Source organism: Triturus cristatus, chromosome 10, assembly GCF_964204655.1.
Source record: "Triturus cristatus chromosome 10, aTriCri1.1, whole genome shotgun sequence".
Taxonomy (NCBI): Eukaryota; Metazoa; Chordata; class Amphibia; order Caudata; family Salamandridae; genus Triturus; species Triturus cristatus.
The window spans coordinates 553,031,735-553,051,287 of NC_140593.1; the positions used below are offsets into that span (position 1 = coordinate 553,031,735).

Sequence of the window (19,553 nt, forward strand, 5' to 3'; positions counted from 1 at the left end):
TGGTAGTCCTAAATACACAGGATTATGAAAAAAGTCTTGAGGCTTCTGGAGGTTCATACCAACTACTGGCACGTGACCCCACGCCTCAACTCCAAGAGACTATTGGAACCCTGGTGGCGGACGCTAGGTAAAAGAAATGGATAACCCATAAGAAGGCAGACTTTATTGTTAATGTGAGACCTAGAATGCCGGCGTTATGTATTCTGCCGAAGTTACATAAAGCCCAGCGCCCTCCACCAGGCCGCCCGAGCGTATCGGGGATTCAATCATTATTGGAGCCCTTGTCCCAATTTGCTGACTTCTTTCTCAGGGAATACGTGATCCCCCAACCATCATTTGTGCAGGATACCACCAATGTAATGAATATCCTGAAGGCGGTGGAATACAATCCATCTACATAATTGGTGGTTACAATAGACATGGAGTCTTTATGAAATGAAATGAAATTGTATTTATAAAGCGTGATGGCTACCCTGAGGCCTCCCAGCACTACGGACAACACAGCCAGACCAGTAGGATGCAAATTAGTGCCAGTTTTTATAGAGCCAAGTTTTTAAGAGCCTTCGGAAGACAAGCAGGTTGGATTCCTGTCGAAGAGAAATAGGGAGAGTATTCCAAAGGATTGATGCGTTATACGTGAAGGACCGTCCACGACTTCTAGCTCTCTTTATTCTGGGTGGAATAGAGAGGAAGGCGGTGGTGGATCGGAGAACCCTTCTCGGTTGGTAAGGAGTGATTAGAGAATGAATAATCGGAAGGCCAGTCTTCCAGAAAGCTTTCTGGGCAAGACACATGGCTTTAAACTGAATCCTCTCTTTGATCGGCGCCAGTGTTATGTCTTAATGGCAGGTTTTGCCGACTGCCACCGCGGGATCTATAAAAGGAGGCGAGCAGCACAGTTTTGAACAATCTGGAGCCTATTGATGGTTGAATGCAGGGCACCCAGATAAAGAGCATTGCCATAATCGAGGCGAGAAAGAATAAGCGCCTGGACCATGATCCTTCTGGCTTGAAAAGGTAGGAGAGGAAGGACCTTTCGAAGCATTCTAAGTATGCCAAAGCAGGAGGCAGAAAGTTTTACCGCTTGATGGCTAAAAGTGAGAGAGCGGTCCAGCCATATTCCCAGACTCCTAATTTGCTCTTTAGAAGCTGGCATGGGCCCAAGGCAGTTGGGCCACAGCAAAGCGGAGTCAAATACGGGGGCATTACCCAAAAGCATAAGCTCCGTTTTGTCCCCATTAAGCTTAAGGCATGAGTGGTCCATCCATCTGGCAATCTCTTCTAGGCAACAACCTAGAGCGCTGGGTGATCGCTCAAGGTGGTTTAACGCCACCACTGAGTGTCATCTGCGTAGGTGACCATTTTTATGCCAAATGGATGGACAACATCCGCCAGCGGCCTCATGTAGACATTAAACAATGTGGGGCTCAGGGAAGAGCCCGGAGGAACTCCACAGTGCAACGTCATCTGGCTGGAAACTGTCTCTCCTTCAAAGACCCTAAATGATCGTTCGGTCAAAAAAGATTGCAACCAGTGGAGAACTATACCGGACACTCCCAGATCTCTTAGTCTGCAAATCAAGATGTTATGGTTTACAGTATCGAAGGCGGCACAGATCAAGGAGGATGATGGCAGCATTACCTCCTTGATCCAGGATCCTCTTCGCCTTTATACACCAGTATCCCCCAGGATGCCACGCTGGTGGTAGCAGTGCGTGCTCTTGGGGCACTGGAATGGTTCTACGATGTACCTCAAACTTTCGTATTACAATGATAGCGCTTGTTCTAACTAGAAATGTATTTGCGTACAAGGACCAGATATATCTCCAAGTGTCAGGAACTTCAATGGGTGCCACGTTTGCGCAGAGTCTGGCCTGCATTTATGTGGGCCAGTTAGAGGAGAACGTGGTACACCACTTCTCGAACCCCTTCAGGGAGAATATTACTCTCTGCAGGAGGTTCAGAGATGTCCTCTGTATATGGACTAGATCAGAGGACAAGCTCTTGGAATTTCTTTCTTGGCTCAATGCACAAGATGAGTGCCTGCGGTTCACTTGGAGTATAAGCAAAGATACTGCTGTACATTTGGATGTTGACATCGTAGCTGAAAACAATGGACTGGTGACAACTGTGCACCAGAAACCCACTGACTGGAACTCTGTTACATTACCGGTCTTTTCATCCCAGAGCCCTCTGTGATAATTTGCCAGTGGGGCAATTTTTGAGATACCGGAGGAACCGCTCCTCGACTGGATCATTCATGGAGCAATCTGATGACCTAGTCGTGAAATTGAAAAACAGAGGGTACCCTAATAATGTGATCAAAAGGGCCCGTAAGCGTGCCCTGAATACACCCCGTGATGCGTTATTATAAAGAGTGGACAAACAAAAAGTCCAGTGTATACCGGTAGTTACAACCTTTGATCCCCTGACTACTCAAATTAGACATATGATATGGAAACATTGGTCCTTGTTGGATACTGGGGGGAAAGAAAAGGCCACCTCCTAGATTTGCCTTCTGAAGGGCTCCGAATTTGAAGGATAAATTAGTCCATTCATGCCCTGGACAAGAAAAGAGAATCAAACTTACCCACAGGTCATTACTGTTGTGAGGGATGTTCAGTATGTGGGCTTACTGAAGCAACAAAAAGTGTCCAACTTGTTAGTGGGAAAACATGCTACCTCAACAGGGTTAGTAATTGCAACACCACACATGTTATCTATAGGATTACGTGTGTTTGTGGGTTGCATTACATAGGCGTTACAACTCGAAAAGTTAAAGTGCGCATACAAAAGCATTTGAGCACCCTGAAGTCAGGAAAGTTAACCACACGCCTCGTCCAACATTTCCGTGAATCTAAACATGATCTCAGGGCTCTGAGATGGACAGTGTTGGAACGTGTTGTGGAAGAGAAATCCTGGCTAGGAAAGAGGCTAAATGGATTTTTACCTTGCCAGTGGATTGGCATGGTTCAAACGATTCCATTGAACGGAACAGAATAGGTCTCTGACCTTGTGTGGCATCTTTAAGGCAGTCATTACCCTATATTTTGTATTCAGTCAAACCGGGCATACCATCTAGGTCGAGATGTTGCTCCCTTTCTTAAAAGCTGTTGAAAATTTCTCATTTGAAGAAATTCCCTTGTCAAAACGGTTGTTGAATAGTTCCTTTTGGAAGCCTTTATCATTGATGAATATAGTGGGTTTCTATACACTGTATGTGAATTCTGGATTGTAACATTATCAGCAAGACTTGTGGAAAAAGGGTCTGAAGCTGGTTGAAATGGGGAGAGGAGCAATAGAGATATGAAAGTGCTCCATTCCTAGATGGCCGCCGAATTCACATGGGTTGGCTGGTCCTGATTATGCAGCACGTGAGGCAGGGCTGCATTAAAACTATAGCAGCGCCACGATCGAGCGTTCGTGCTGGAAGAGAGAACGCAGAGTAAACTCTGTAGCGTGGTAAGGGGGTTCCGTGAGGGTATAGGTGGTAGAAGCACTGGTTTTGAATGCTTTATGAGAGCGGCAGTGTTAGGGGTTCTGAAGTGTTAGCTATTTACTTGCAGCATGATAACTATCAGAAACTGCCCACAGAACGCTGCAAATGCTAAGTCAGTATCTGAAACTGACAGCATAGCAAGTCAGTGATTTTAAATTGGAGACAGGTCAGGGACTCATGAGTACCAATGGGCATTTGAACAATACTGGAGCGCGATAACGGTCAGGAGCCGCCAAAATAACGCGGCAAAAACAAAGTCAATCTTTGAAACTGACAGGAGAGTAAGCCGGTAGTGTCAAGTTGGAAACCTGTTAGGGACCTGTGAGCATTAATGGGCACTGCGCAATAGGAGAAGGAGAGGATATATGTAATGTGACTATGCGCTGGTAAATGAACCCCCTTTGAATAAGTTATGTTGTATGTGAATTTCAGACAGGGACTGACACTTGGGGTCTGCAAGGTGGAACGCGACCAGTTGGCGCATGTTTTTAATGATGGTGGTTGCTGGTACGCTGGACATAAGCAGCCATTAGGTAAACGTAAGGTGGGGATAAAGGGGTGTTTCACTCCCTTTGTATATAGAGTTTGTTCGTTCCAGTTTTTTTAATTTTGTAAATAACCACAGTCTGGGTGTGGATAATGGACTGAGGTGAAGATTGATTCCCCAACAGCCCTGACGAAGTTGCCAACAGTGTACGGTGACGAAACAGGATGGCCTTTTGCAGTTAAAAGTGGCCAGTGACATGCCTGCTTTTTAAACTGAGGACGCTCACAACAATTAATAAAGGACGTGCTGTATGTGAGCGATACCTCATTTTTAACTTGAGAACCGTATTCTCTTTGCACGTTGGGGTTGAGCAAACACAGAGCTACAGAATTTCAGTGTTATCTGTCACACACTTAATTATGTTGTTTGACTTTCCACCTCTACAGAATTCTCACACACACCTCTCTTGCTTTATTTACTTTTTTGTTGTGGCTAGAAGTGACCGATAACATGGGCATACTGTCGAGTCCCATCCAGCAGCCATGTGGGTGGCGCACGTGAGGTGCTTTCTAGCCTTTTCACGCATTTTTTCTAAATTCTTTCATATTTTGAGTTATGTATACACATTAATTTTAACCAGGGTGGGATGTGTATTTGATGTGGTTATTGACAAATCTTTTTTAAGTTGAGCAGTAACGATTAATCAGTTCATGGATTGTTAACCGGAACTGTACTGGGAGGTTTTTTTGAAAAGTTTTTTTGAAAAGTATTAATAACCCCCAGGAATCAGAAAAAAAGTGTGATTCACTGCTCTCCGGGGTCAGACCCAATATTGTTTATAATGGGTTATCACAGGTCCAAGCAAGCAGTATGGAGAATGAAGGAGGAAACAAGGTAAAGCAAAGACATTAAGGACAACAAAGAACAGCAAATGGAGTAATTATGAAGTGCCAATGTAGCTGCAATACCACCAATTAGTAGGGGACAGACGTCCATTATCTCCCACCATACAAATTCTTAACTTCTTACACTAGGATCTCACTTTTGTGCAAGCAAGAGGGTTCTTCAAGTTGAGTTAAAAAGATACTGGGAACTTGAGGCACTCCGAGTGTCAAAAGAAAATTGAAAGATGGAGCAATAACCAATCTATTCCTGAAATACAAGACAAATGGCTATGGGAATGGACTCCAATATGTTTCAGATTCATCAAAGTGTGACAAAGCAGAGTTCGTCATGGATAACCCGAGCATACTGAGCAAACAAAACAATATGGTAAACCCATCCTAGATAATTATGCTGGAACTCCACACTGGTCACTGAAACCAGAAAATCAGGCTTGCATGACAAGGATAGGCACAAATATTAAGCATAGAAAAAGAAGGGAGAAAGACAACAGTTCACTTCTAAACTCAGGTATTACAGATTTCCTTACCAAAGGTGCAAGTGACTGACTCTACAGTCGGCGATGGAATAAGATAACTTGTGCTGACCTAACGGCCGCCCTGGACCATTCCCCGCCAATATTAGATAGCAACAACGAGGTGGCAGCAACTCAGTTTAATGACTGGATCCTGGGAGCAATTAATCGTGTTGCCCCCTACAGGTTGCTACACTTAATAGACGTCCACTGGTATGGACCAGAGGTTAAAAAGTTAAAAGTAGAGTGTAGAAGGCTTGAGCGACAATGGAGAGTGGATTATAGTAGGGTCAGCAAGACAACCTATAATGGTGCCCTGAATAACTATAAACAGGCCATTCTGATTACAAAAAAAGCTTATTTCACCCGGAAAATTTTGGACGCCGGCAACTCTGCCAAAGAACTTTTTTAATCTGTGTCTTTTTTGGCCAAACCCCAGCAGGCCAATTTGTTCAGTCCCGATCAGGCTTTTTGTGATCAGTTGTCAGTCCTCTTACAAAACAAGGTGCAGACAATATATGACGACTTGGCCATCTCATCAAATCTAATATCTGCTGTAGGTAAGCAGCAGACACCGTGTGGAGGAGGAGAACCTGCTGTGTAGTCTCACTTCCTTTGGTCCCCTGTCTAAGGAGGTGGTAATAGAGATTTTAAAATCTATTAAATCAGGCTCAGCTACCGATACCTGTCCCCTGCTAACCATGCATCTGGCGGCTGAAAGGATCGGTTCCACCCTCACGTTCTTGATTAAACAAGTTCTGGCTGCTGGGACCTATTCCGCTGCCTGGAAGATGGACAGTATCAGGCCTCTTGTCAAGAAAGCCTCATTGGAGCCGGCAGATTTTAAAAACTACCAACCTATTTCGGGTCTACCACTGGTAGCTAAAGTAATGGAAAGAGCTATAAATATAAGTCTAACTGACTACCTAGACATACATGGCCTGCTTGACCGGTCCCAGCATGGTTTCAGGCCAAAACACTCTACTGAGTCGGCCCTTATTACGGCAGCTGAGGGAATTCGGGCAGCAGTTGATGGAGGAGGGAGGGAAATTCTTGTCCTCCTTGACTTGTCTGCCGCTTTCGATACCGTGAACCATGCGGTATTGGTACAGCGACTAAAAGAGGTAGGGATTACTGAGCGGGCCCTGGCCCTCCTTTCCTTGTTTCTGGACGACAGAAAGCAGAGCCTGAATTGGGCGGGCTTACAATCAGGTAACTTTACCCTGCTTTGTGGCGTCCCACAAGGCTCAGCCCTCTCCCCTACCCTTTTCAATGTGTATGTCAGGCCATTGGCCAGAGTAGTCAGGAAACATGGCTTTACTCTTGTGTCCTATGCTGATGATTCGCAACTGGTGATATCAGTATCTGACAGACCAGAGTTAGCAGCGGCTAGATTTCATGCCTGTTTAAAGGAGGTTATGGAATGGATGCGCCAGAGCTTCCTCAAGATAAACACCGAGAAGACAGAAGTCATAGAATTTGGTTGGGGCTCTCCTCTGTGGAGTACTCTGTGGTGGCCACCTGAGGCCGGGCAGTGTCCTCTACCGGTTACTAAGGTGAGGAACTTGGGGGTGATTTTTGACGATAAGCTGAACATGTCAGCCCAGGTCAACAGTTTAACCTCTTCCTGTTTTCTTCTGCTTAAAACGCTGCGAAAAATCTTTCCTTTCATTCCTCAGGCGTTGCAGAAGACGGTAATGGCTGCTCTCTTTATGTCCAGATTGGACTATTGTAATGCTATGTTTCTGGGTATTGATAAGCACCAGGTCGGTAAGATCCAGTCACTGCAAAACGCTGCTGTTCGTGTTATTTTAAATCTACCTAGGGGCCATCCCACTTCCAAGGGAAGAAGGTCACTACACTGGCTTCCGGTCCAGCAGTGAATTGAGTTTAAGGCGCTCTGTCTGGTGCGCGGGGCACAGTTTGGTGGTGGTGCAAGAAACGGGAGGGATAGGTTCAGGCCCTACATTCACCCTCGTGACCTGCGTTCGGCCAGTCTTGGCCTCATGTGCACCCCCAGATACAGACTGGCAAGATGGGGCGGTCGCTCATTTGCCAGCTTTGCAATTAAACTATGGAATAAGTTACCTGTGCGACTTCAACAGAATCTTTTCTCCTTTAGGAAAGTCCTGAAGTTTGTTGTTTAACATTCATTAGCGACTTGCCCCTCTTTCCATTGACCGCACACACTCCAGCGCCAAGACGCCGTATGGCATTTGAGCGCTTAATAAGCTTCTTTATACTTTTATACTTCTACCTCAGAGTTGAAAAATAGGAAAAGAAAAGGAGGCTCACAAAAATGGTCGCTAGAACCTTGGCAGTAATGTTTGTCAGTGAGGAATGGGGAGATGCTCATAAAAACCCCAAAATGGAGAAAAAGAGGCTTTGCATTTGGACAAGATGAGGCAAATTCTATTCAGCGGCGGCCGGCACAGGTAAACACGGTGAGGCAAAGCATGGCAAGGCGGGGGGGAAGCTGACAGACAACGGAATAGGTGTTATTTATTTAATTATACTTATTCAGTCGTCTGTCGACTTTTCCAACCCCTCCCCCGCCCCACCGCGTTTACCTGTGACGGCGGCCACTGCTACTATTGCCACATATCTGACTTCAGAAGGTGACACTCAAGTACAAGGGAAATGGAGTGAACTTGAAGACAACAATGAAAAGAGTGCCAGCCAGGAGGTGCGTCTGCTAGACATAGAAGAAGAAAAGAAGAAGACTGCCCCAAACAATATAACAAAGACAGAAGTCCTCCCTCCTGCACTCTGCTCAATGTCCATCTCTGGGGAAAACAAAATAAAGATAATTGGAGGTCACTTCTAATAAAAGAAAACCTCTAAGTATGACACAAGTTTAGCCACATGACGTTGCAATGAGCCCTTTGAAAACACCCAAAGTGAGTCCTAGTCTCCAGTGAGAACTTTTATTGAAGTAAATTAAGTCAAAGGGAAGAGTAAAGTTGATAAAAACAGATGTTGATGCCTGAAGAAATTTAGTGAACCTAAGCATCTTTCAATCTACAATTTTAGGTCATATTTAAGGGCCTTATTACGAGTTTGGCGGTCCTACAGCAGACAGTGCAATGCGCAGTCCGCTGTAGGACCACCAAACCCATGTTGCAGCCCCCGCCAGATCAGGAGTTTATTTCTGGTCTGGTGGACGGTCCTTCGGCGGTCTTACAGCGGTGGTCTAGTAGGCTCATAGAAGTGCCACCTGCCACGTCACACCGTGCAAGAACTGGGAGTGCAACTCGAGGGGGGTACTAAAATGTGCCCCCCTACATGCCCTCTTGGGTCCCGACGTTTAAGAGGGCCCCTCTGCTGCCTCTCCGCCAACCTTTTCATAGCAGGCTCATCGCCATGAAAAGGGTAGAAGACAGCCAATTTGAAATATGGTCAGCGATGCCGCAGCGGCACCGCCAGCATATTTCTACCTGTGACCACTGCACCACCACCGCAGGATCCTTGATCCCCGGCGGCCGCAGCAGTCCTGTGGCGGTCCAACCTCCACACTCGTAATGTGGCGCGCAGTGCCGCAGTGTGGCGGTGGTCGAACCGCAGGTACTCATAATGAGGCCCTAAACCTTTATATGCAGCTCTATGTTCAAAGATCCTTACTCTGGAGCAGAAAAATATTGTCCATGTGACTCCAAGGTATGTTACAGGAGAGCATGTTGGAGGAGGGCAGTCTCAGTAATTCTTTTGAGTGAACAGCGTCCGGTGATTCTCATTATGTGTAAACAAAATATATGAGGCTCCAGTTCTGGCTTGATTTTTCTTTCTCTGAAGGTTTCAGAAAAGTGTTCTCACGCAAATATAATTTATAGAGCCGATTTGCAAATAACAATTAAGCAACAAAAACAAAATAACATGTCTCGCATAGGAATAGTTCCTTTGCAAAAATTTATTTAAAAACTTGCATCAGTCCACTCTCAAATATGTCCCAAGATACCGTACAAAGACAGAGATACTGTTTCTGAAAATGAAAGACAATTTCACTGTGGAGAACTTATGATGTTGATAACTACATATTTTCTGATCACAGTATGAATATTTACAGCTACCGAGGTATGACGGAGTATAACTTACCGTGGTCATATTTCCTTCCCTGGCCAGACTAAATACAGTAAGAATCTGGAGGGCATCGACATTAAGAACATCCTTAAGCTGGAGTCTAAAAAAAAAGCATGGTGTACTAAGTCAAAGATTTTACAAGACAATGTTACACAATGGTTAGTGAGTCAATAAAGATGTTGATATGTCCTTAGGGGACCACTTCTTCCACACATAGGATATCTACTGTCAGTACCAAGACATTATAGGGAAAGTGCACATGCGCATCAGTGTACATAAGCTCTGTCTCCCATTATTCGCCTGCTTGAGTTCCCCTTCGTTCCCTTCTCTTAGCTCCTAGTACTATCTGGTTGTGGCTTCACGCTATTCACATTTTTTGGTTTTCGCTTGCATTCCCTTTTGGGTTTTTCAATGACAAAGCAACAGATTCACACGTTTGTCCCTTCCTTCTTATTCACATATCCATTCGTATTTTTTATTTGTATCTTATTTTTATTTGTAAACGTTCAACAAAGGCAGGCCAAGTCTAGCTTCAAAGCACATGTACAAAAGAAAACAATAATACAATAAACATAGGTTAGCTACTATGCAATTGTCTATGGAGGTAAATGCAACTATATTGTAATTTTTTTTAACTTTCTTTTAAAAAATCAATACAGATTTTGAGCAAAAACATAGGTTAGAACTCCAACAAATAAGTAAAAAAAAAAATGGACCACACAATTTAATAAAATGCAATTTCAATTTGTATTTAAATGAATGGAGAGTAATGACATGCAATAGATCAAAAGGTAAAGCATTGCACAGCTTGACTCTAGATACATTCAACAAACTACCAACCAACAGGGAATGTCTTGACTGATTACAAGGTTAACGGATTTTGGTGCGGGACGACTACTTGTCTTGAATCTCTGACTCCATCCAGTATGCCCGGGCCAAAAAAACAGCAGTCACTACTTTTGACCCTGGAATTTGGACTATTTAGCTGAACCCAGGAATACCAGACTCTTTTCTGCTAGTTTTCCTCGATTCTGAAGACAAATCCACTAATATTTTGCAACTGCACATAGCAGGTGGAAGATGCCAGCAGGAGGGTCAGTGGGCGGTTGAGGTGTGAGGAAGGGAATCGGAGAGCGGCTGGTCTGTAGTACTATTGGTCGCCCAGGTCAGTGCTGTATTCACAACATATGCCGATTCACATGCAGTGAAAAGGAGCCCAGTGTCTCTCTGGTCCCAGAATTATTGGATCAAGCATGTGAATCTATGAAATGTTGGAGAAGAAAAGGTTACTGGGTCTCAAATTGTCATGGAGACACTTACAAAGGTGGGGTTATGTTAATATGAAGTTTAGTTCAAAACTGAATGGCATTTTGCTAGCGAGCTGAAGGTAAGATTTGATGTTATGTTGTTGAGAAGCATCTACTAGTTTGCGGGATAGAGTATTGGGCTGGTTGAAGTGCAACAAAAGGAAGTGTGCCATGCTGTTGAAGAGTGCCATGTGAGTTAGATGTAAACCTTTGGGTCCATTAACCAAGGCAGATTGTCATGCTTCCGGGAAGCACAATGCAAAGGATGTGTTAAGTTGTTGAGAAACGGAGAATCCATTTGGGAACACAAATATACTTGCCGCAGTAGTGTTAATTGCAAGAGTGATATGGAAAAGGTAAACAATATACAGTAAAATGTGTTCATGCGGGTCTGGACCTACCTTTGTGCTGTTTCCAGTGCTTGATCCCAGTTTTGCTGAGCTAAGAAGAGGTTCATTTTGAAAACAAGGGCTGGCAGGAAACTGGGGAAACCAACTATAATCTGGTTGATAATATCCAGGGCTGCTTGAAACATATGCTGCTTGAATAAGTATATTACCTGTGAAAAAAATAAATCTGATGATCTTATCTGCTCAGTTCTTCTAACAATGTTATACAGAGGTTGACTCTATTTGAGGGTCAAGGTTAGTTTGTGTTGTTCATAATATGTGCCTAAGTACTAGGAACAGAAGACTTAAATGATGGATTTCTAATCAAGGACTTCTCAAACTTTAATAACACGATCCCTACTTTTAAGTAACCGAGGTTAGGCCGTGGAAACATCACAGTACCCCATTTTAACTATTAAAGAACCAATATTTATTCTTTTACAATTTTTGAAGACTGCTAAAAATGTAATCTATTTCTCAGTTGAGAGTTCCTAATACTGATTGATCTGGCACCACCAAAGCATTCAGCCGACGTAATATGGTTTGAATTAACAGGTTTCGAAAACTCAGATCTATTTTCATTCATTGGCAAGAGGAGACATAGCTCAATACTTATAAGTTATATTCACTGAAATTCAAATTAACCCGCACCACATTTATGAGGTGATGCTAATTCAACAACAGTGAAGACCCTTACTGCTATTTCAATATACTGAAGAATTAAGTGATAGAAAACAATCTTTAAAAATATCACTATAGGAGATCTATCTGTCCTTTGTGGTAGCGCCCTCTCTGGGAAGTACCATGGGCCCCAAAGTCGGACAAGCTGTACGTTTCCTGTGACTGGGTCGGCTATGCAAGTGATGATATAGGGACAAGATGCGGATAAGCTAGCTGCCCCTCACCATTGACTCGGTTGTCTGAAAATGAAAACATCAAAGCATTACTTACAAGCAGACAGTTCAAGGCCTGGAAGGAAAGGGACTCTGGTGCCTGGATTAATAAAAATGTATTTAAGAGAGCGGTTAGGTCGTTTGTCCAGGCCATGCACGTTTTGGCCAACCGGAGCCGAGACTTCCCGTTACATACTGACTTGACTCTGGTTGTCCCACTTGAACCTGAGAAAGAGGATTACCAGTGGTCTTGCAACACTTGAGAAATTATTTCTCATACAATCTCACAAATATGTAAAGTGCTAAATACTGCACAGTTGTGAGATAAATTATGTTTCCAAATCTGATGATGTATTGTATTGTGCAGACCAAATAATTTTACTAGGTAGGCCCAGTTCAGGGAGGCAGACTACAAAATACTTTATAGGTGGCATTTTACACCAGTCTGTATGCATGTCTTTGACAATTCTCACACAGGTACAGGTTAAAAGTATATGGAGAGGAAGCAACTATTCGGAATATCACATTTATGTTACATCTACTGATTGCTTACTTTTGGAAATTCAGACATCAGCCACAGGAATGACAGTGGTGAGATACCCACAGGGGTTCAAAATATAGTTCCCTCTCCAATACTCCACAGGGAAGAAAATCTCCTATTTCTAACTGGCGGCAAAACAAGCACTGCTGTCAACGAAGTACAGCACAGGCACCACTGGTGGAGTTTGGTTGCAGTGGGTTTGGTCATTGTTGAGGTTTGAGAAGTTGGCCCACAGCACCCACAAGAAGGCTACATTTTTTTGGCAAAATCTGGGATTCAAGATTGGGGTACCTAGCACACAACAACATGAACTTAATTTCCCCACAAAAAGGCTGAGTCTGTTTACCCTTTCGGGTCAATACTATCTCTGAATCATAGCGCACTAGATGGGGCTGGTTGTGTCTAACAGGTAGTTAAACTGAAGAAACTGTGGCCAAGTCTACTAAAGTTTTGACGGTTGCAAACAGCGAGTAGCTTTTTTTTTTATTACTTAACCAATTTTAACTGCAAAATTATACAGAGTAAACTAGGTTTGCAAATTCATACCAACTTGATATTTGGAACGGGAATGTTGCCGACACCCAGTCAATATACACATATGAATGTGATGTATTACCGACTCCCAGGTTTGGGTTGGTAAGCCATTTGCAAAAGGTAAGGGGTCCCCTCGGGACCTTTTCCCCTTTGTAAATGATCAAACGAAGGTTTGTTGGAGAGTGAGTAGGCAGTGGTCCATGGGCAACTACCAATTTTCAAATACACACAAAAAAAGCCCCATTTCCTTTAAGCTGCATTTAAAAAAAGATTTAACTTTATTTAAAGACAAACACAAACGTCATTGCAACCAATCGGAGTGAGCTGCAATTAGCGACCTACCTGATTAATATTCATGAAGTAAACTGGATTATGACCTCTGTTTGTACATAGTCTCCAGAAAATTGACAGAGTGGAAGGGAGTAGTGTTGTTGGAAGATGGGAAAAATGTATGTCAGGAAGGTCACAAAGTGCAATGACGTAGAACGTGCACATCGTGGTACTACGTCTGGCAATGGTGTGGGTACGACTACTGAGACATCTGAGAAGTGACTGTGTGGGTAAACGTGAAGTAAGAAAACCTGTCATGTTAAATGATTAGGAGGGTTGATATTTTGTTATATAGCATGCTCTGTGCTTTTCATTATTTTCGTGTGATGTTGATTTTATAATACTTATAGCGATTGTTTTAGCAGATGTTTACTGGCATACTCATGGCAGCCAAGCATCACGGTGAGTTTGCGTAAGAGGTGGGATGTGATCTGTTTTGGGCATGTTCTTTATTCACTTTGACGCTGTATTATACGTTATATTTTGGGCCTCCTAGGCCGGTTCTTAAAATTCAATACAGGTCGCAAAATGCGGTTTGTTTTCTTTTGGCCAGTATTTAGTACATCTGGCCCCCTGTTCAGTAGGCGGAAACGTGGGTACCACGAGCAGAGGGAGAAATTGAGGATTGGGCAACCTTTTCTTGAAGAAAATGCAGAGTGTTCTACTACAAAGGCGTTCTTCTCAAAGCATAAAATCGGTATTCAATTCTGGATTACTATTTTCTCTATTGAAAATCCTATAAAAATGAATTGAAAAGTAAAAACAAAATTGTGAGTGGGAAAACAGTTACAAATCGAGGCCATGGTGGTTTATGAACCTATCTGTCCGAAAAACTGCCTTCGGATTGATAATCTCTCTCTAAACAATAAAATTGCACCAGTTCTTCCCCAATCAACATTTTTACAATGCATTTGTTACATTGGACACCTGCTCGGCTGTACAAACTGAAGCTTAGGGCAAATGACAGGTGCTAGGGTTGCGATCTGGAACCAGGCACACATCAACACATGTTCTTTGAGTGAACACGGTTATCTGAATATTGGGCCTCTATTCAGAGACACTTATCAGATATCTTTAAGGTTCTTATAACCCTATCCTTCTCTATGGTAATATTGGGTTCCTGGGCCTTAACATCCCCTCTATCCCGAGACAAGACCAACATATCACTATTGGACTTTACTCTTAACTATTGCAATTAAAGTGTTTCTCACCGAGTGGAAGTCCTTTCAACACCTATCATTTCACACATGGTGGGCCTGGGTGTCTTATCTTCGTAGCGTACATACGTTGCATTCCGATTGGCACTCCACACCACTAAGTTCTACCTCAGTCTGGTGTTCCCTGGGGCCAGACTGAGAAACGAAACCGGCCCTGGCAAACGGTTTGGCCGGCCCCCGTTTAGGAGGGCCGATTTTGTAATTATGTGCAACTCTGCCCCCAGAACTCCGGGGCTTGTACCACTGCTGCCCTTTAAGCCTTTTTAGTAATTATTACTTTTATTAACATACTTATGAAGCAGATGTTCCACTTGCAACCTCCACCCCCCTTCCTAACCTTGCCTCTCCTCCTTTTTCCCCTGATAAGCAATTACGGTAATATTTGTGATACAAGGCTTTATTCCCCTTCAGCCTCCAAGCCTTGTTTACGTATCGTTTTGCCATTTCATGTTGTTCTGTATAGTTGTATGCCTTTCCATTTTTGTACTAGTTGTTCTCTCACTTTTGTCGTTGGATATATGATTTATATCTGCCTTCGGATGGTCTTCATATATTCCACACATGTACTGATTTTTTAGCCTGTATCACTTATTGTATTCACCAATCTGTGTATCTCTTTTGCTTAAAATATAATATAATACTTTGAACATAAAAAATTAAGGCCAGGAATTTCCTTACAGCTTCTCATCAGCCCTTTGAAGTGGTAAGTCTAAGTGTTTCTTTGGACATGCAGACACACAACCTGCATGCCAAGCCATGCTTCCATGCTCTTACATCTTCAATAAGCAAACTGTAAAGGTGTATGGTTGCATTGTGACACCAATAGTTTGTTTTCCTGGGACATTATATGTAGTTCTCATTAATCACAGTAATGCTAAGGTCCTCTGCATTGGCATATTGCATTTCTGCTGTTTGAATGGCCCACTGTGGCAATGGAGTTTTGAAGCTCTTTCAATTATAGCATTTTGTGCATGTTCTGCCACAGGGCATATGCAGAATTATACAGGAAAAGCACCTAAAAAACATAATGCAATATATAAAAGAACATCAACTGATAACTGGGAAATTCATTATGTGGTCAAGGACAATTAAACAATTTTAGACACATACACCTGAAGTGAAAATGTCATTTTGAAGCCAATTACATACATATACATGTATAAGATGGGGTCAGCAATATATCATACCTTCCCCATTGCTCCAAATACATCACTGCTGTCTTGACTTCCTTCTTCAAGGTACTTAATAGATTTCTTCACAACAATATCTTTATCAGAGGAAGAATCCACCCATCCTTTGAGGACTAATCCCTGAAACAAAGTGTAGTTAAACAGTTGGTTTATGCTACAAAAACACACATTTTTAGAGCAAAATATCCAAATAAAAGTCACTGTTATTTTTGTTTCATGCACAATGAAAAGTATCTTTTCACTCAGCAGTGGAGTTAAAAAAGCAAAAAAGGTAAATTTGCCTTCATAGTTATTACAATAGGATTGGTCCTTGATCTCCCTGCTTCACAACTGGTCTGAAATTACCAGTGTACTATAAACAGCACCATGAAGCATGTCCAGAGCAGCAGCAAAGGGGGGGTGGGGCTGTGGTCCGCCCCGGGCTGCACGAGTTTTGGGGACGGCAGCCCCCTCCCACCACTCTTACACAGAGCTGCCGCGGGCAGCAAATGCAGGGACCGCCACATGCAGCCCAAGGTCTAGCTACGCCACTGAGCAGGTCTAAAAGAAACCTGTCTCGCTTCTATCAATGTGTCACCAACCATCCCAGTCCAGTTTCCATACAATTCATAAACAATTGTAGCACAGCATGTACTTTGAGACAATGGCTGAGAGTTTAATAGGAAATAGGACATAGATTAAATGTACTGGAATCACCATGAAGGTAATGGTTAATTACTCGGTCACTCTACTGTACATTTTTTTCAGCTGGTTAGAAATCGGATTCCGGAAATGGGAGGAGAAGGAAAGCATAAAACTGACCAATCTTCAAGCAAACAAACTGTATAGAACCTCCTCGTCAAAAGCTGCACTTTTTCTGGATGAATATTCCACTGTGTAATGATTCCAGGTCTGCAAATATCTGTGACAGAAAGCTGCAAGTGTTGCCTTTACTCTGGTGGTATGAAGATAAATGCTCTGAAGAGCCAGAAGTGCTCTAATGTCATGATATTTTTTGAAACAAGAAACTATACACATACAGAAGTAACTTTAGCCACTTCGTTACTAGAGTATAGTTCGCAAGTTATGAAAATATGTTCAGACACAATGGGAAGAGCTGTTCAATCCATGTACAATTTGAGAGCTCTAGAAAGAAACAAGATTGGGTGAGGCTTCCTCAGTTGTAGAGGCACTGATTTGTGGATGAAACAAGAGAATTATGTATTTTTCTCCAGTAGGTAAAATTCCAGAAGAACTTTGAGGATAATCAAAAGAAAAACCTTGGCAAAGTGGAACTACAAAAAACCCTAAAACTCTGGCAAAAGTAAATGTCTCCAAAAAGTCAGCTTTTCAAGTGAGAAAATCTATGTCTCAAAAACCGATAGACTCAATTGGTCTGTACATCAGATCCTCTTTTTTAAGGGCACTGCACCAATGAGTGTGCTCAAATGTGCCCCATTAGGGGACAGGTAATGTTTTCAGGATTCACTTAAGATCCCTGATCCATCCAAATAAAGTAAAGGGCTAGTCGGTCACTATACCTTCGCTACAAGGCAAAGATCAGAGGGACACGCAAAAGTTAGATGAAACCTGGACTGAATGACTTGTTGCAGATTTAAAAGGGTGACTCACTGCATGCTATCATTTGATTTAACTCTCAGCCAGCTATCAACCAAAATGGGTGAGACAGTGTGTTTCTCACAGTGTACTAGGTGGCCACCTGGTACACTGTCCAGAACTGGGATGTGCTCCAGACTGCGCCCAAGCTAGGTAACCTCGTTACTGGTCCCCTGGTATGGCAGAATAGGCATGTCCAGCATTTGTTGGGCTCTTAGGGAGCTTATGAGGCTGGTTCTTCACACAGTCTCACTTGTCCCACTTTTCTTACTGCTCACTACCTACAAGAAAGGGGAAAGACACTTCTGTGTTACCGCAGGGGAGGAAAGAGGTTGTCACCTTATCACGTTAAGGAGCCATAAAAGCCAGTAGGGATGCTACTTGGTATGTATTCCTGTATGATTAGATTTACTTTATATGTGACCCAGCTTTTCGGATGAGTCATGGTGTGTAATGAACGTGAGCTCAGCATTCAGCAAGTAGGTCACTAATGGATCCGCTTTATGTAAGGACACCCTTTGCCATCTAGGAGCCTAAAATTAGAGTAAAGATCAGTCCAGTCTTTATCGAAAGAGGTGATTAATGAACATGAGCAGGGATCCTGAATCCAGGTAACCAGGAGGATGCAAAAACATAAAAAGAGTAAAGTGTACACATATCCGTGACCTAGGAACACACAATGCCCCCCTGGCACACCATTTCAAGGTTGAGTTACTTCTTGTACTGGTTCTAGGACAGGCCAACTGTGGGAAATTGGGTTGTTGGGTGACTGGGTGCGAGCTATGGTCAATCAGCAACCACAATCCTTGTCAGGGTGAGGTACAAGTCAACCCTAAATTAACCTGTGCTCAACCCTGTGGTAGCTTGGCAAAGAGCAGTCAAGCTTAACTTAGAGGCAATGTGTAGAGTTTTGTGCAACACGTCAAACAGTAATAAAGTGAAAACACTGCACCAAAAAGAATCCCACACCAAGTTAGGAAAATAGAACTGTCTTTAATAAATAAAGCATGACCAAAAGGACAAAAATCCAAACAGTAGAACTGAAGATATTCAATTTTAAAGATTTAGACCAAAATAGCACCTAAAAGCACAAAGCGCCAACTGTGGATATCTGGTCATGCCGGACCAGAACAAAGTCACAAGTTCAGGACGACTGCGATTGAGCACGGGCGGGCTACCGGGACCCAGTTATGTCCGCTGAACAAATTACCTTAAATCCTGCTTTCCGGAGAGCTGCGAGGCTCCGCATCAAAGATGCTTTCGGCAGCCAAAGCGATGCGCAGGTTTCAACATGCAAGTCTGCAATATGAGGGCTTGTATCATCGTTGAGGAACACGTCGACAAGGCTTGTGATGCAAAGTCTGGCATCAAGGACGTGGCACGCAGTCAGGGTAATGTGTCAGGTCTGAGGAGATGTGTACTATGTTCCCCCAGTGCACTCCTAGCGTCCGAGGAGCTGCAAGACTGAGATGTGGAGTCAGACGTAGTTGTCGAGGCTGCTGTTGACGAGTGATGAAAGGGCCTGCGCTGAGGAGGCTTCACGCATTTGGGCAATGCTACGGTTCCAAAGAGCTGCGTTGCCAGCCTTTGTAATGGGCCCAATCCAAACAGCAGCAGAAATGCATCTGTTCTTCATGGGTTTGCGCCGTGCAGCAGAGGAGATGTGCCAGTTCTGCTACATCCACAGAGGTTAGTAGAGCACTTTAAGCTCACTTCCAAGGGTCCAAGGCTGTGGCGGCACCACTTGGTAGAGCAGAATCACAGATGGCAGAGCCTAGGTGCAGGTGCAAGGTTGTTGGAAGCCTGTTATGTCTCCGAGGCGTCATGTCAGGAGGCAAGCCTTGGATTCATTCAAGGTTCGAGAGAGGCAGGTCTAGTTCTTTTTTTTGTTTGAATCTGTTAATTGCATTTTGTATGCATCATCATTTCTATTGCTAAACAAGCAAATACAGCATAAGTAATACAAATACATAACATCTCCGGTGATAATTATTACTGTTACATAATGTAGGAAACTGATCGATAAACCTAACTTCACAGCAGTTCTGCAACCGGCAGGGGGTGACCCGTGACTTGA

The 19,553-nt window shown here is 43.3% G+C and overlaps 1 protein-coding gene across 2 annotated transcripts in view; it reads right to left on the minus strand.

Annotated features, from left to right (window-relative positions):
- LOC146789708 (tetratricopeptide repeat protein 21B-like) overlaps positions 1 to 19,553 on the minus strand; it is a 576,531-nt gene that overhangs the window by 394,068 nt on the left and 162,910 nt on the right. For both annotated transcript variants that reach the window (XM_085632041.1, XM_085632042.1), the window contains exons 5-7: positions 15,878 to 16,000; positions 11,188 to 11,345; positions 9,495 to 9,579 (exon numbers count right to left, since the gene is read on the minus strand). In XM_085632041.1, the coding sequence (XP_085488167.1) occupies positions 9,495 to 9,579; positions 11,188 to 11,345; positions 15,878 to 16,000 (366 nt within the window). The remainder of the gene's footprint in view (positions 1 to 9,494; positions 9,580 to 11,187; positions 11,346 to 15,877; positions 16,001 to 19,553) is intronic.